Source organism: Sorex fumeus, unplaced genomic scaffold (assembly GCF_029834395.1).
Source record: "Sorex fumeus unplaced genomic scaffold, SorFum_2.1 ptg000034l, whole genome shotgun sequence".
NCBI lineage: Eukaryota > Metazoa > Chordata > Mammalia > Eulipotyphla > Soricidae > Sorex > Sorex fumeus.
Genome location: NW_026606091.1, coordinates 32509656 through 32523141, shown reverse-complemented (window position 1 = coordinate 32523141; position 13486 = coordinate 32509656). Strand labels below are relative to the sequence as shown.

General features: G+C 54.7%; 1 protein-coding gene across 1 annotated transcript in view; it reads left to right on the top strand.

Annotated features, from left to right (window-relative positions):
* Window positions 1-13486, top strand: part of CORO2A (coronin 2A) — a 60079-nt gene that overhangs the window by 36951 nt on the left and 9642 nt on the right. The window contains exons 3-4 of the mRNA XM_056117069.1: window positions 10617-10733; window positions 11532-11681. Coding sequence (XP_055973044.1) covers window positions 10617-10733; window positions 11532-11681 — 267 coding nt within the window. The remainder of the gene's footprint in view (window positions 1-10616; window positions 10734-11531; window positions 11682-13486) is intronic.

Genomic DNA, 13486 nt, shown 5'->3' with positions numbered 1-13486 from the left:
AAAAGTGCCATCATTACCGATTATAGATCCAGGTCTTTCAGCAACCAAGAGTTGTAGGCCGGGGAAGAAGTGAGACTCAGATCTAATTTGGTTCTCCTGAGTTTCCATTTCTTTGTGGTCCCTTTAGCCTCCAACTATTCCTCTCGAGAATGTGCAAGCCCAAGCACTCTTGGTTTTCAAGGAGGGCGACTCTGCTGCAGGTATAATTTATAGAGATATAATTTATATGGTTCGCTCTGTCATTTCTGGTCCAGCACGGGATGCTTGCTTTCCCGGTGGACTGAATTTTTAGACAACCGATGACCAAAACAGAGAGAGCTAGAAACAGAATTTAGGGGTTCAGGGGGCAAGGGAGGTCCACATATTGGTGGTACTCAGTGTCTATTCCTGGTGGTGTTCAGGGGAACCATATGTAGTGCCAGGGATTGAATCTGGGCCTCTGCACTCCAAGTATGCTCTCCAGCCTCTGCACCTCTCTTCCAGCCCTGGAAGCAGAATTTCATTTGGTTGGTTGTTTCATTGGGTTTTGAGCCACATCCAGCAGTGCTAAGGAATTACTCCTGGTTCTAAGCTCAGGGATCTCTCTCTCATAGTGGGATGCCAGGGATTGAACCAGATGGGATGCCATGGTCAAGCTGCCTGCAAGGCAAGTGCCCTGCCTGATGTAGTATTGCTCCAGCTTTGGAAACAGAATTTTGAAACCATTTTATTTTGGAAGGCCCTCAGCCCCACAGAGAAGCTGAAAGTGTGGTTGAACTGATTTTCCTTCACCTCGATTCACCAGTGGTTAACATTCTGCCCACTTTGCTTTGCCTCTTTTTATATCCTTCTCTCCATATGTGTGGATATAGAAATTTCATTTCAGGTCTGAAATCCAAGTCAGGTCTTGCTTTGTGTTCTGTTGTTGCCTTGTCTCTTAGTCTACTTGATTTCACTATTTTCACATTTACAAGGCGTAAAGGGCCGGTTTTGAAGAACAGTCCTGAATTTGGGTTTGTCAAGCTGTCCTCACGTTTAGACTCACGTTGGTCATTTTGGCAAGAATATGACACAGAATCTATGTCCTTAGATTAGCACGACATGTATGCATGATGTCAGCCCATTCCATTGGTGGTTAGATTGATATTTGATCTCTTTGTTAATATGGTGCTAACAATTATAGTTCATATTTCACTGCATAGTTATCCTAGATAAAAAGGTGGGATGTGTCCATTAAAGGAAATTTGTGCTGATATTACTGAGAAAACAGGGTGTGACGATTACGCAATGAAATGTCATAAAAAGGAATGTTAAGATATTCTTTTTTTTTTTTTGCTGGGGTTGAAGGGTGGTTTGGGGCCACTCCTGGTGGTGCCCAGAGGCTGTCTCTGGCTCTGTGCTCAGGGATCAGCCTTGGAAGTGCTCAGGGAACCATATGCAGTTCCTGGGCCATATATGTGCCAGGCACACCCTCTACCCACTGTACTATCACTCCAGCCCTGCTAGTACCTTTTGATAGGCTTAGGATGAGGCATGGGGAGGAGGGGCCTGAACTTTTTTTTTAACCAGCGGGCACATTGTGGGCCCAGCATGGGTACCCAGGAACCTCCACAGAGTGAGCACATTCCCCAGTGACTGTTCCTGCCTATGCTTATTGATGGCCTGGTTGGCCAAGGGAAGGCCACGATCAGAGTCGGGGAGTCCAGGGAGCCAGGGCAGAGAGGGGCGTGGACCCAGGGACAGTCTGTGAAGGCAGGGGCAGAACATTTCCTGAGGAAATGGACTGGGACCAGGTGAGCAGGGCCTAGACTGGCAGCAGGGCACATGTGAATTGAACTCCAGAGAAATTTTTTGAAATCTGGGGAGGGATGAGTATAAAATGGGATTCGTGAAGAACAGCTGGAAGGATCCCTAGAAGTGACCCATTTGACAACTTGTTTTTCCCCAAGATGTGCTCGTGTTTTTAATTTTATTTTGGGGCAACCCTAGTGGTACTCAGGGGCTCTGTGCTCAAGGAGTGACTGCTGGCAGTGCTCAGGGGACCAGTTCTCAAGCGGTTGGTTGCAAGCAAGGCAAGTGCCTTAGCTCCTGCAGTCTCTCTCGGGTTGGGTGCAAAGACGCCATCCACCGAACTTCATCTGTTGGAGGGTGGGGGAGCTATGCCGGGGGTATGCCTTCCAACACCCAATCACATCCCCTGTACCAGCACTAAAAGCAAGTTGGTTTGATGTGATGAGGAGTGACCTGAGCAAGGCCAAGTTTTCATGTCGGATGGCCAGAGAAGGCCTTTCTGGAGAGGAAAATGGGAGCAGACAACCACTTGGTTCTATAGGCTGAGTGTTCCGAGGGCAACTGCCAAGGCCCTGAGGTGGGTGGGTGCCCTGTATTTGAAAAACCCGATGGATCTCATTGACACATTGTCCATGGGGCACAGACTGGGACTGGGTCCCACTTTGGACAGGACAGGAGTCTGGCGCTGTTTCGTGGCCAGTGCAGTCCCCTGGAGGGTTGAAACCCAGCTGTGCTATACTCCCGGGAGCCAGGTGTGATTCCGTTTCTGCTTTTTGAACTTAATGGCCAGAGCACGTGGACCGTGACCACTGTCTCACCCCCAGTGTCTGCACACAGATTCTTGATTGGAGGATATCCAATAGGACCAGACACATCTGCCTGGCCCAAGCTCCAGGGAGTTTCCAAATAAAATACAAGATGCCCAGTTGAAATGCGATTTCAGATAAACAAACCAACGCAGACACCTCTGCCTTTGGCTTAGTTCTTCTTTTCGCTTAGCCTTTCTGCTTTGAGGTTGTTGTGGACTAACACACAGTTTGTGAGTGGTGATGCTGAGAGATGCGGTGTGCCTGCCCTAGACCCCCAGGGGAAGAATCCTAGCAGGCCTCATGGCACAGGGTCCACCCAGACGCGGATGTGAGTGCAGTTAAGAGACAGACAAGGATTAGACAGACAAGGATTGCCCAGGCTGCCCTTTTTTTTTTTTTTTTTTTTTTTTTTTGCTTTTTGGGTCATACCTGGGGTAACTCCTGGCTTAGGCACTCAGGAATTACTCCTGGAAGTGCTCAGGGGACCATATGGGATGCTGGAAATTAAACCAAGGTCAGCTGCATGCAAGGTAAATGCCCTACCCACTGTGCTATTGCTCCAACCCCAAAGCTACCCTTTTAATGTTTACTGGGGGCCCACAAGCAGTGCTCAGGGATCTCTGGGAGCACTCCTAGCAACATTTGGCCAACTGGGCTGTTCAGTGCTCGAGTCTTATGGTCCTGGGGACCACAGGGCCACCCCCAGCAATGCTCAGAGGCCCGGGCAGTGCTGAGGATCAAGCCGGGTCCCATTGCATGCCCAGAGCCTATGCCCCTTCCTGCTGAGCGGTCAGCCTGCCCTTGGCCTGCCCTCGAGAGCCACGGCACTGCCCTGCAAGCCCGTCCTCTCCTTCACCGGACACCGATCCACTCCACTGCTCAGCTTTGCTGCGTAGAGAGGGCTCTCTCCGAGCAACTGCACTGCATGGAAACTGCTGGGCTTCTGGTGTCCACTCCTCAGGGTCAGTCTCTGGGAGTCTGTCCCTGGGGGTTGTGTGTGTCTGTTACAGATTTCTAGGGTTATTGAGGAGCAGATGGATACACCTGTTTACCCTTCACCTGGGCACAGCCACCTGGACTGTTATAAGACGGATAGAAACATTCAAGCACGGGATTGTATGAACCTAATCAGAAATAATTCCACTTCTCCAGGCCAAGTGCCATGGAGTGCACATGCTGGGTCAGATAGGCCGGAACAATCGTAGAGCTGGGTAGGCGCTTGCCTTGCATGCAGCTGACCTGGGTTCCATTCCCAGCACCCTAGATGGTCCTCTGAGCACCCCCCAGGAGTGACCCTTGAGCACAGAGCCAGGAGTAAGCTCTGGTTTAACTGGGTGTGGCCCAAACAGTCAGCCCTTGCCCCTAAAATGCCAGAGTGGCCAGTGCTGCCTTATGCATCTCTTCTTTCCCCCCTCAAATGTTTTGAAATTAGCACATCCTGGACTTTATGTCATTTTGCCACCAGCAACCTCAGTATGCACTCTCAGAGCAGGTGACCCATTGACCCATACCCAGTTCACAGTGGGGTATTTTTTTGTTTTGTGTTTATTTTTTTTTCTTTTTGGGTCACACCTGGCATTGCACAGGGGTTACTCCTGGCTCAGCACTCAGGAATCACTCCTGGCGGTGCTCAGGGGACCATATGGGATATGGGATGCTGGGAATCGAACCCAGGTCAGCTGCGTGCAAGGCAAACGTCCTACCCGCTGTGCTATCGCTTCAGCCCCCAGTTCACAGTATTGGTTCTAACTCCATGTCACCTGGTGCCCAGCTGACCCTGATGGTCTCTGAATTCACATCTAGAAAGGTCCATGCACTAGGCCAGGTCGGTTTTTCCCTAAGCACCCCCACCCCAGGTTGAAGGGGACAGAACCCAGTGCAGTAGCCGTTTTTGTGTGTATTGCCCAGAATCGGTGCATATACTGATCCCTTCTCATCCTCTCCTTGGCCCATTGGGGGAGTGGGTTTGTGAGTGATGGTCCCCATTGTCAAGATGAGGCTGTGGCTCATGGATCTGCCTTCCTGAAGGACCCTGAGCTATCAGGGTGAGGACCTCCAAGATGCCAGCAGGCCTTGGGCTGTGGCCTTGGGTCTGGAGGGCGGAGCTTGGCTCCCAGCCAGTTCCCTCCCCTCTGCGCCAGAGGTGTCAGCCTGGGGTGAGAGAAGGAAAGGGCCAGCCTGCTAATGACTTATGGGTGACACTGGAGGACAGGGTGTGCCTGGAGGCCCAGGTGGTGTCAGGTGTCCTCCAGGGAGTGGCTGTGTGCTGAAGGTCCTTCATCTTCTCCCTGGTGACCCAACCTCAGCCCCGGGGGAGGGCCCATGTCTGCCTCCCTGGCAACCCAGCGCCTCCTGGGGGAGCGGAGGCCGTTGGGGAGGAGCCAGGGGCGGGGCCAGGGATGCACTAGCTAGGCTAAGCCCCTGACAGCGACAGCAGCCTCTAGGCTGGACTTGCTCCCAGGTGTGGAGTCTGTGGAGGAAGGAGTTAGGCCCCGTGCAGACACTGAAATATTGCTGAGCAGCGTGAACCCCCTGAACTGGAAGCCACCCCTCACTCCCACCCCCACATTCGTCTTGCCCAGTCTGGAGTTGGACAAGCAGACCATATGGGAAGAAAAAGAATTTTTTGTTTTTGATTTTTGCTTTTGGGGTCACACCCGGCGATGCATAGGAAACACTCCAGGCTCTGCACTCAGGAATTATTCCTGGCGATGCTCAGGGGACCATATGGGATGCTGGGAATCAAACCCGGGTCGGCCGCATGCAATGCAAACGCCCTACCCGCTATGCTGTCGCTCCATCCCCCAGATTTGTTTTGTTTGGGGGCCACACCTAACAATGCTCGAGGCTTACTCCGGGCTCTGTTCCCCTGGCTGATGCCTGGCAGTGCTCCGGGGACCACATGTGGTGCCGGGCATCAAGCCAGGGTGGGCTGTGTGCAAGGCAAGTGCCCTACCCCCTGTACTATGGCCCTGAAAAAAAAATCTGTCTTTCTCTAAAGAGCCTTTTAGGTACAGTGCTCTCTGATCACTCCACTCACTCAGCTGACTTCCCACTCACTGTAGGAAATTCCCAGAATCCCAAGTTCCTCCTGCAGAAGCTGAGTTCAAGGGAGCCGAGGGCCTGCGGCGTGAATGACCCTGAAACCTGCAGGGGCCTAGGGCTGGGGAGGACAGTGCAGCCCTCGGAGGCTGGTGTTCACCTTCCCACCCCAGCAGCACCTCAGGGTGCACCATCAGCTGCCAGCCCCCCGCCCGGTGGCTGTCCCAGCCCACCCAGCGCCTCTAAGGCCCCAGCCCACTACCTCCACACTCAAACTCTGCCTCTGGGGATACTCAGGGCATGGCCCATGTGTGGTCTGCTCTGGTCTTGGTCACTGAGCGTCTCTTCCAGCCATGGGGGAATGAGATGTTCAGCCTGGAGAAGACCTAGGAGTCAGGAACGGGTCCTCAGCCTTCAGACATCCAAGGGCTGCCCAGTGGGGCAGCGGGGTGTGGGGACGGTGTCCGTGGTTTCCCCAGGGGTGGAGCAGAGAGGAGTGAGGGGGAGAAGAGCATTTTCATTTACACTCGGGTGAATTGGATTCTGCCATCTTGGGGGGCTGTATAGCCCTGTCTTTGGATTTGGGGCCACCACTCCTGGCAGTGCTCGGATGCGACCCCCAGTTGTGTGTGCTCAGGGGCTGCTCCCAGTGGTTCCCAGAGACCCTGCCAGTGTCAGGAATCCATCCAGGGAATTGCACTACGCACTGGCCTGGAGGCCCTTCCCGTCCCTCCCTGGTAGTCAGGAGGTGTACGTGCGCTCGTGGCGGGAATGCCGTCAGCGTGGAGGTAGTCCCAGGGCTGCCCAGGGACCCTCTGCAGTGGGATGGTAGGAAGCGACAGGAGCCCGGACAAGAGCCGCCGGCCTCACACTAGGTCCTTCCGGCAGCCTTTGAAACATCCGCAGCAATGATAAAACGGGATCATCGTGCTGAGCTCCGGCAAGCTGACCCAGCCCTGGCCAGGCACTGGGCAGTCTTCAGGGACCAGGAGGTTTCTCTCTCTCTCTCTCTACCCCCCAGTATAGTGCCTCCGTTCCCCATCAGTCGGATGCCTGTCCCCTACTGCTGGCCATGTGGGTGGAGGGGCAGAGTGGCTGAGTATAAGGTGTCTGTCCAGGACAGGGCTGGCACACGCGGGCCCAGACCTCTCTTGACTGGAGATTGGTCGTTCAGACACCATCCTCAGCTCAAACTCTGCAGGCCCAGAGCAGCCTGGTGGTCTTGGGGGGAGCATCAGCACCTCCCATGTTCACTGGGAAAAAAAGAAGCTCTGGGTTGCTGCCTGCTGGCGTCTGGCCCGTGGCTCCTCTGAGCTGGGCTGTGTAGGCCTGAGTGGCTCCTGTCAGCCTGACCGTCCCCTCTTCTTCACAGAAAACTTCAGAGCAGAAATCAGGGCATGGCCCAGCACCTGCCTGTAAAGATAAAGGTCCTGAGAGTCCCTGGGAACCATAGTAAACGTCCTATCACGGCTCGTGCCCTTTGACCCAGGAAATGATCCGAGAGAAGGGAGAGGCTATGTGCGAGGACAGGGACTCAGAGAGGGCTGCACTCTCGCAGTGGGGAAGTGCCCACTGCCTGGGCCCCAGCCCCACTCCTCTCACCCCTTCCTGGTGGCCCTGGGCAAGTCCGCCTTCAGGTCAGGGTTGGGCTCCACACCTGCAGCCTCAGCTCTGGGCTGGCCTTCCCCAACTCGGAGCCTGTGGTCCAGTCTCCCCTCCTGAGGGTGGAGAGCTCTAGGGAGCATGGCATTTCTAAACTGGGGACTCAGGGACGTCCTATGAAAGGGCAGTGGTCTCTGCAGAGGCAGCATGAGGCTCAGTGAAGGGGAGGAGAGACTGGGCAGTGTGTGTGTGTGGGGGGGGTGTCTCGGTGTCACAGAGCTGTTCTGCCTCACAAGCGTGAGGTTGCAAGTTTGATCCCTGTGCCAGCCAGATGCATTGAATGCCATCCTAGCTGCTCTGTGGTCAGTATTTGGTCCCCAACACTTTCAGCCCTTTCCCAGCTGCATCCAGGGTGTGTGTGTGTGTGTGTGTGTGTGTGTGTGTGTGTGTGTGTGTGTCTCCCGAGCACCATCGCCAACCCTAAGGAGCAGGTCCAGGGGACAGCCCACGGTTTCCTGGTGGCATCAGGTGGCTCGTAGCTGTTTTCAGAGGTCAGGGGCCTGGAGTGGAGAGCATTCTAAGGGGCCCCTTCACACAGGACTGGAATCCCGCTCTGAATGGCAACATCACAGGGGTCTGTCTGGCTGATGCTCACCCGCAGCCTCCAAGTGTGGTCCCCTGTGTCTCAAAAAGTGGCACCTTGTGCATGGCTGCGGGACACCTCTGCTGTCTGCGTCTCATCAGATACTCAGATGAGCTGGGAGCATACCGGTGGCTGGGCCCCAGAACCAGAATCAGAGGTGGCAGCTGTGGACAAAACCTGCTTGGTCAGGCGGAGGGTCTGGGGTGTGATGGGTAAAACGTACACATAGCCCCTGTGAGATCAGTTTCTGCCACAGAGCTGGTGTGGTGGTCCCGAGCACTAGGAAATCCAAGTCTCTCTGTGTGTTTGGAAATGTCCACTTGGGACTGCCTGGCCTGGCCTGTGGGGCTGGGATCTCTGCAGGAATTTTCAGAAGAAAACATGGGAAGGACGGAAATTACCCTCCTCCTCCTCCTCTATTTTTTTTTCTCTTTCTTCTTTTTTTTGAATATTTGGGTCACACCGATGATGCTCAGGGCTTACTCTGGGCTCCTTGCTCAGAGATCACTTCCGGCAGGGGTGAGGGGACCAATACTTCCTGAAAGAAACCACATTCGGGCCAGAGCAATATTACAGCAGGGTGTTTGCCTTGCACACCGCCAACCCAGGTTTGATCCCCAGCACCCATATGGCCACCTGAGTCCCACCCAGAGAGATCCCTGAGTTCAGAGCCAGGAGTAAGCCCTAAGTATCACTCTGTATAGCTTAATAAATAAATGAGAAGAAGAAAGAAAGAAAGAAACTGTCCTCCCGTTGTTCATCGATTTGCCCAGTAACGTCTCCATTGGAGACTTTGTTGTTACTGTATTTGGCATATCGAGTACCTCACGGGTAGCTTGCCAGGCTCTGCCGTGCGGGCGATACACACACACACACACACACACACACACACACACATATATATACACATATATATCACTGTCACTGTCACTGTCCTCCCGTTGTTCATCGATTTGCTCGAGCGGGCCCAGTAACGTCTCCATTGGAGACTTTGTTGTTACTGTGTTTGGCATATCGAACACGTCACGGGGAGCTTGCCAGGCTCTGCCGTGCGGGCGAGATCCTCTCGGTAGCTTGCCGGGCTCTCAGAGAGGGGCAGAGGAATCGAACTCGGGTCGGCCATGTTGGCTGCGTGCAAGGCAAACGCCCTACCGCTGTGCTATCGCTAAATAAATAAATAAATAAACCACGTTCCCATGAGTTGTCTCTTCCCATGGCTCCCTTACCCACTCTACCACACTCCTGGGTTACAGCAGCCATGAATTGGCTCCGATTTCTGTAGACTCAACTGTTCTGGATTTTTGTGAGCACTGGTAACCAGGGGTTTGTTTGCTCAAGCAATGAAACTGCAGCTATTCCATCATCAAAGTGTACTTATGCAGTTTCTGTGACTCCTTTGTCATCTTCTGCTACTGCTTCTTATACTGCGTCTTCTCTTCTTTCTTCTTCTTCTTCTTCTTCTTCTTCTTCTTCTTCTTCTTCTTCTTCTTCTTCTTCTTCTCCTCCTTTTTATTTTCTTCTTCTTCTTCTTCCTTCTTCTTCTTCCTTCTTCTTTCTTCATCTTCTTATTCCTGCTCCTCCTCCTTTCTCTTCCTCCTCCTCCTCCTCCTCCTCCCCCTCCTCCTCTTCCTCCTCCTCCTCCTCTTCCTTCTCCTCCTCTTCCTTCTCCTCCTCTCCTCCTCCTGCTTTCTCTTCTTCCTTCTTCTCCTCCTCCTTTCTCTTCTTCTTCCTCCTCTTTCTTCCTCCTCCTCTTTCTCTTCCTCTTCTCCCTCCTTTTCCTCCTCCTCTGGTGTTTAGTATACCCTAGTTGAAGTAGGCGGCTACTCATCACTTGGTGCTTGGGGGAAGGGGGACCATGTCAGACTGAGGGTTGAACCCAAGCCTCCTGCATGCAAAATGTGGGCTCAGACTCCAACCTTGTTACCATCTCTTGGTGACTGAGTGACACTGCTGTGATTTCATGGGCTAAGGTCCTCACTTCTCATGGTCTCTGTGTTGATCTTTGTCCGGAGCTGCCAGGCCGTCCCAGGTGGCTGTACAGTTCTACATTGGCCCCTGTGGTGTCTGAGACCAAGGTCCATGTATGGACTGCTCAGTGTGTGCCGGGCACTCTGCCGGACCCTTCCATGGTCCTCCCCCCTCCATCCTCACACGAGCCTCATAAAATGCCTACCACAGTTCCATTGTGCTGAGAGAAGCATGAGACTTTAGCGAAATCCTGTGATGTCTTGATCATGTGAGAGGGCGAGGCCTAGATTCACCCCCATACCTGCCCCCTACATGTGCCATCCACTGAGTGATTGCTGACAGGCTAAAGGATCACCTGCTGAGGGTCCCACCACCACCTTTTCAGAAAAAAAAAATCACTGACCATCCCCTGGGAATTTCCCGTAAGTGAACAGGCAGAAAGTACCCCCCCCACCATGTACTACTAGACCCCCCCCAGATCCTTCCCTTTGGCCAACATTTCCTCTATGGGAAGCAGTTATATGAACAGTATCTCTCAACCAGAGGCTATATGAGCCCCCCACCCCCACCCCAGGATATTCCAAGGAGGCCACAATGAAAATCATGTCAATGGGAAACCATAACATTAGACTGAGCGACAGGGGTGGGACAACCAGTAGTGCAAGGGGGGCTCAGGAAAGAGACGAGGGGGTCCCGAATCAGAGACAGGCTGAGAAACACCACCTTGAGTCTGGAGTTGGTTAGTCCCATCCCAGCCTAACCCTCATGGCCCTGTTTCGCAGACAGGAAAGCTCAACCCCCACTACCCGAAGGTGTGTGGGCACCAGCGGAATGTCTTGGACATCAAGTGGAACCCCTTCAATGACTTCCAGATCGCCTCATGTTCGGAGGATGCCACGGTGAGTGTGGGTGGGTGAGGCATGAGGGGCTCTGGAGAGGCATGGGGTTGGCAGGGCCGGGGCTGGAGTGGGGGCGTGGGAGGGGACAGGGAGCGGCAGAGCGGCGGGGGCTGCATCCCCACCAGATGAGTCAGTGTCCTGGGAGCGGGGGCAGCTTAGGTGGAGAAGAGAAGTTCTGGGCTCTGTTCAGCTCCTCCTCTCCATGGACCCCAGTCCCCACCTTCGTCATTGGGCAGCATGGCTAGTGAGAACCCAGCAGGGTTGGTATCCGGTCAGAGTGGCCACCTTTGGGAAGAGGGAGAAACTGTTGTGAGGGGCACCTGGACTGTGGCCAGAAACTATGGGGCCACTTTAACCTTCAGGCCGTGGGTGTCCCCTGGTGCTTCCAAGGGGTCCCTTCAGGTCAGAGAGTTTTTTTCCTGCTCTGCCTTTTTCCAGGGGCCTCACTGGCCCCCTGGTGCCCTTCTGGGCACAGGAGGCTGTGCCCTGGGCCTTTGGCACAGGAAGCAGGTGACCAGTGTCCATGGAGGGATGTCCCCTGGGCTGGGAGGCACAGTGGCCCTGCAGCCCACTCTTCCGTCCCCCGGCTTACATGACCTACCCCTGCTCTGCTACCGGCCTCTGTCCCTCCTTTCGCAGTGGCCCAGAGCACGGGCTGCCTAGGGGACCTCCCTCTGCATCCAGAGTGAAAGAGGCCGTGTGGGGGGGAGAGGGGCGGGTGTCTTCGAGACCCAGCAGGGTGTGGCTAAGGGAACCGGAGCACTTTCGAGCCTGACCTGCCCGTGTCTCCTCTGACAGGTTAAGATCTGGGACATCCCCAAGCAGATGCTGGTGAGGAACATCACCAACTGCCAGAAGGAGCTGTTGTGCCACGCCCGCAGGGTGGGCCTGGTGGAGTGGCACCCCACGGCCGCTAACATCCTCTTCAGTGCCGGCTATGACTACAAGGTGGGCCTGTGGATTCATTTCCTAGCACAGGTCGGGACGTGGGGGGACTTCAGACTCCAGAAGAGGATACTCAAGCGGGTCCTGGAGGCCAGACACCCACACTGACCGCGCTTCCTAATGAGAGCCAGGGAAGACTCTAGCATCTGCTCCCTCCCACGGCTCCGCCCACTTCCTGTTAGCCACTCAGTGTGTCTTCTGGGACCACGGCCCTAGGTGGATAGATGCCCATCTGTGTGCGTACCTGGTCCAGAGTGACCCTGTCTAATTGTGACATATGCACGGGCTCTCTTTCCAAATCAGGTGATGTTCTTTTTTTTTTCTTTTTTTTTGGTGGGTCACACCTGGCTCTGCACTCAGGAATTACTCCTGGCGGTGCTCAGGGAACCATATGGGATGCTGGGAATTGAACCCGGGTCGGCCACATGCAAGGCAAACCCCTTACCCGCTGTGCTATCGCTCCAGCCCCTCAGGTGATATTCTGAGGGTCCATGTGGACATGAGTTTGGGGGAAACATCTCCAACCCTCAGAGAAAAGGCTAGCAACAGGGCCCTGCTTCAAAAAAAAAAAAAGAAAGAAAGAAAGAAAAAAGAAAACTTCCTCCAGAACTGGAGCACTAGAGCAGTAGAGGTAGGACGTTTTCTTTGCAAACCCGGGTTCAATTCCCAGAATCCCATATGGCCAGCCAAGCATTGCCAGGAGTAATTGGAGTACAGGGCCAGGAGTAAGTCCTGAACATTGCTGGGTGAGGCCCCCACCCCCCCAAAAAAAAAACTAGAAGAGCCTCCTCCTGAGGGACCTGAGAGATAGTACAGTGGGCAGGGCCCTTGCCTTGCACACCTCCAACCGAGGTTCAATCCCCAGCACTCTATGTGGGCCCCTCCCCCACCAAGGTGGCCAGACTAATCTTTGAGCTCAGAGCCGGGAATGAGCCCTGAAACAAAAACGAACAAGAAAAGCTTCCTCCTGCGCAGAGACCGGGCAGGCTGCTGACTGGAGCATCTCCTGCGGCCGGAGGCTGGAGGCGCTGCCTGACTCAGGGTGATCCCGCCCAGCTCTTCTCTGCTCCTTTGCCGTGAGGCTGGGATCAGCATGGGCCCAGGGCTTGCTGACTCTTCTGGGCACTCCACAGGGGGGCTCAGGAGGCCCAGGCTGGTAGGTGGGAGCGGTTGGGAGGGACTCACTCCTTCTGAGCAGGAGTGCTCTGTGTTTTATATGGCCACCACCAGCAGAGCTCTGCTGGGGGTAGGGGCAGCTGGTGTCAGAGCTGGTTGCAGAGCCCTGAGCTCAGGTCTGCAGTGTCCCGGGCTGTGTGTGGGGGTGCTGGGCAGGCTCGCACCACCTTCCCGGTGACCTCCTGGCTTATGGAAATGCTCTTTATTTGTGGGAGAGAGGTGTGTGTGTGTACGGGGAGAAGGGGTGTTGTCATACCTGGCCGTGCTTGGCAGGGGGCCACTCCCAGCTCAGTGCCTGGGGATTAATTCCTATAGTGCCCAGGGGAAACCAAGCAGTGCCAGGATGGTCCCTGCACCTCACTCCCACCAGCCCCTGCCCACGGGCTTTCCGGGGTCCCAGAAGTGAGCACCTGCGTGTGGGGGCGCAGGCTCTGCAGCACACTTGAGGGGGTGCTCTCGGCATCGCAGGTGGTGGTGGCAGGGATGGCCTAGGAGCTGGGCCGTGAAAGGCAGCTTCTCTGGGTGGGACGGGAAGTGCATCTGAGAACTGGGAAGCCCCAGGATGGGCGCTGGGAAGCCCCTGGATAGACCTGTCCTCCCGCCAGGCCAGGCGTGTTCTGTTGCTCAGAGGC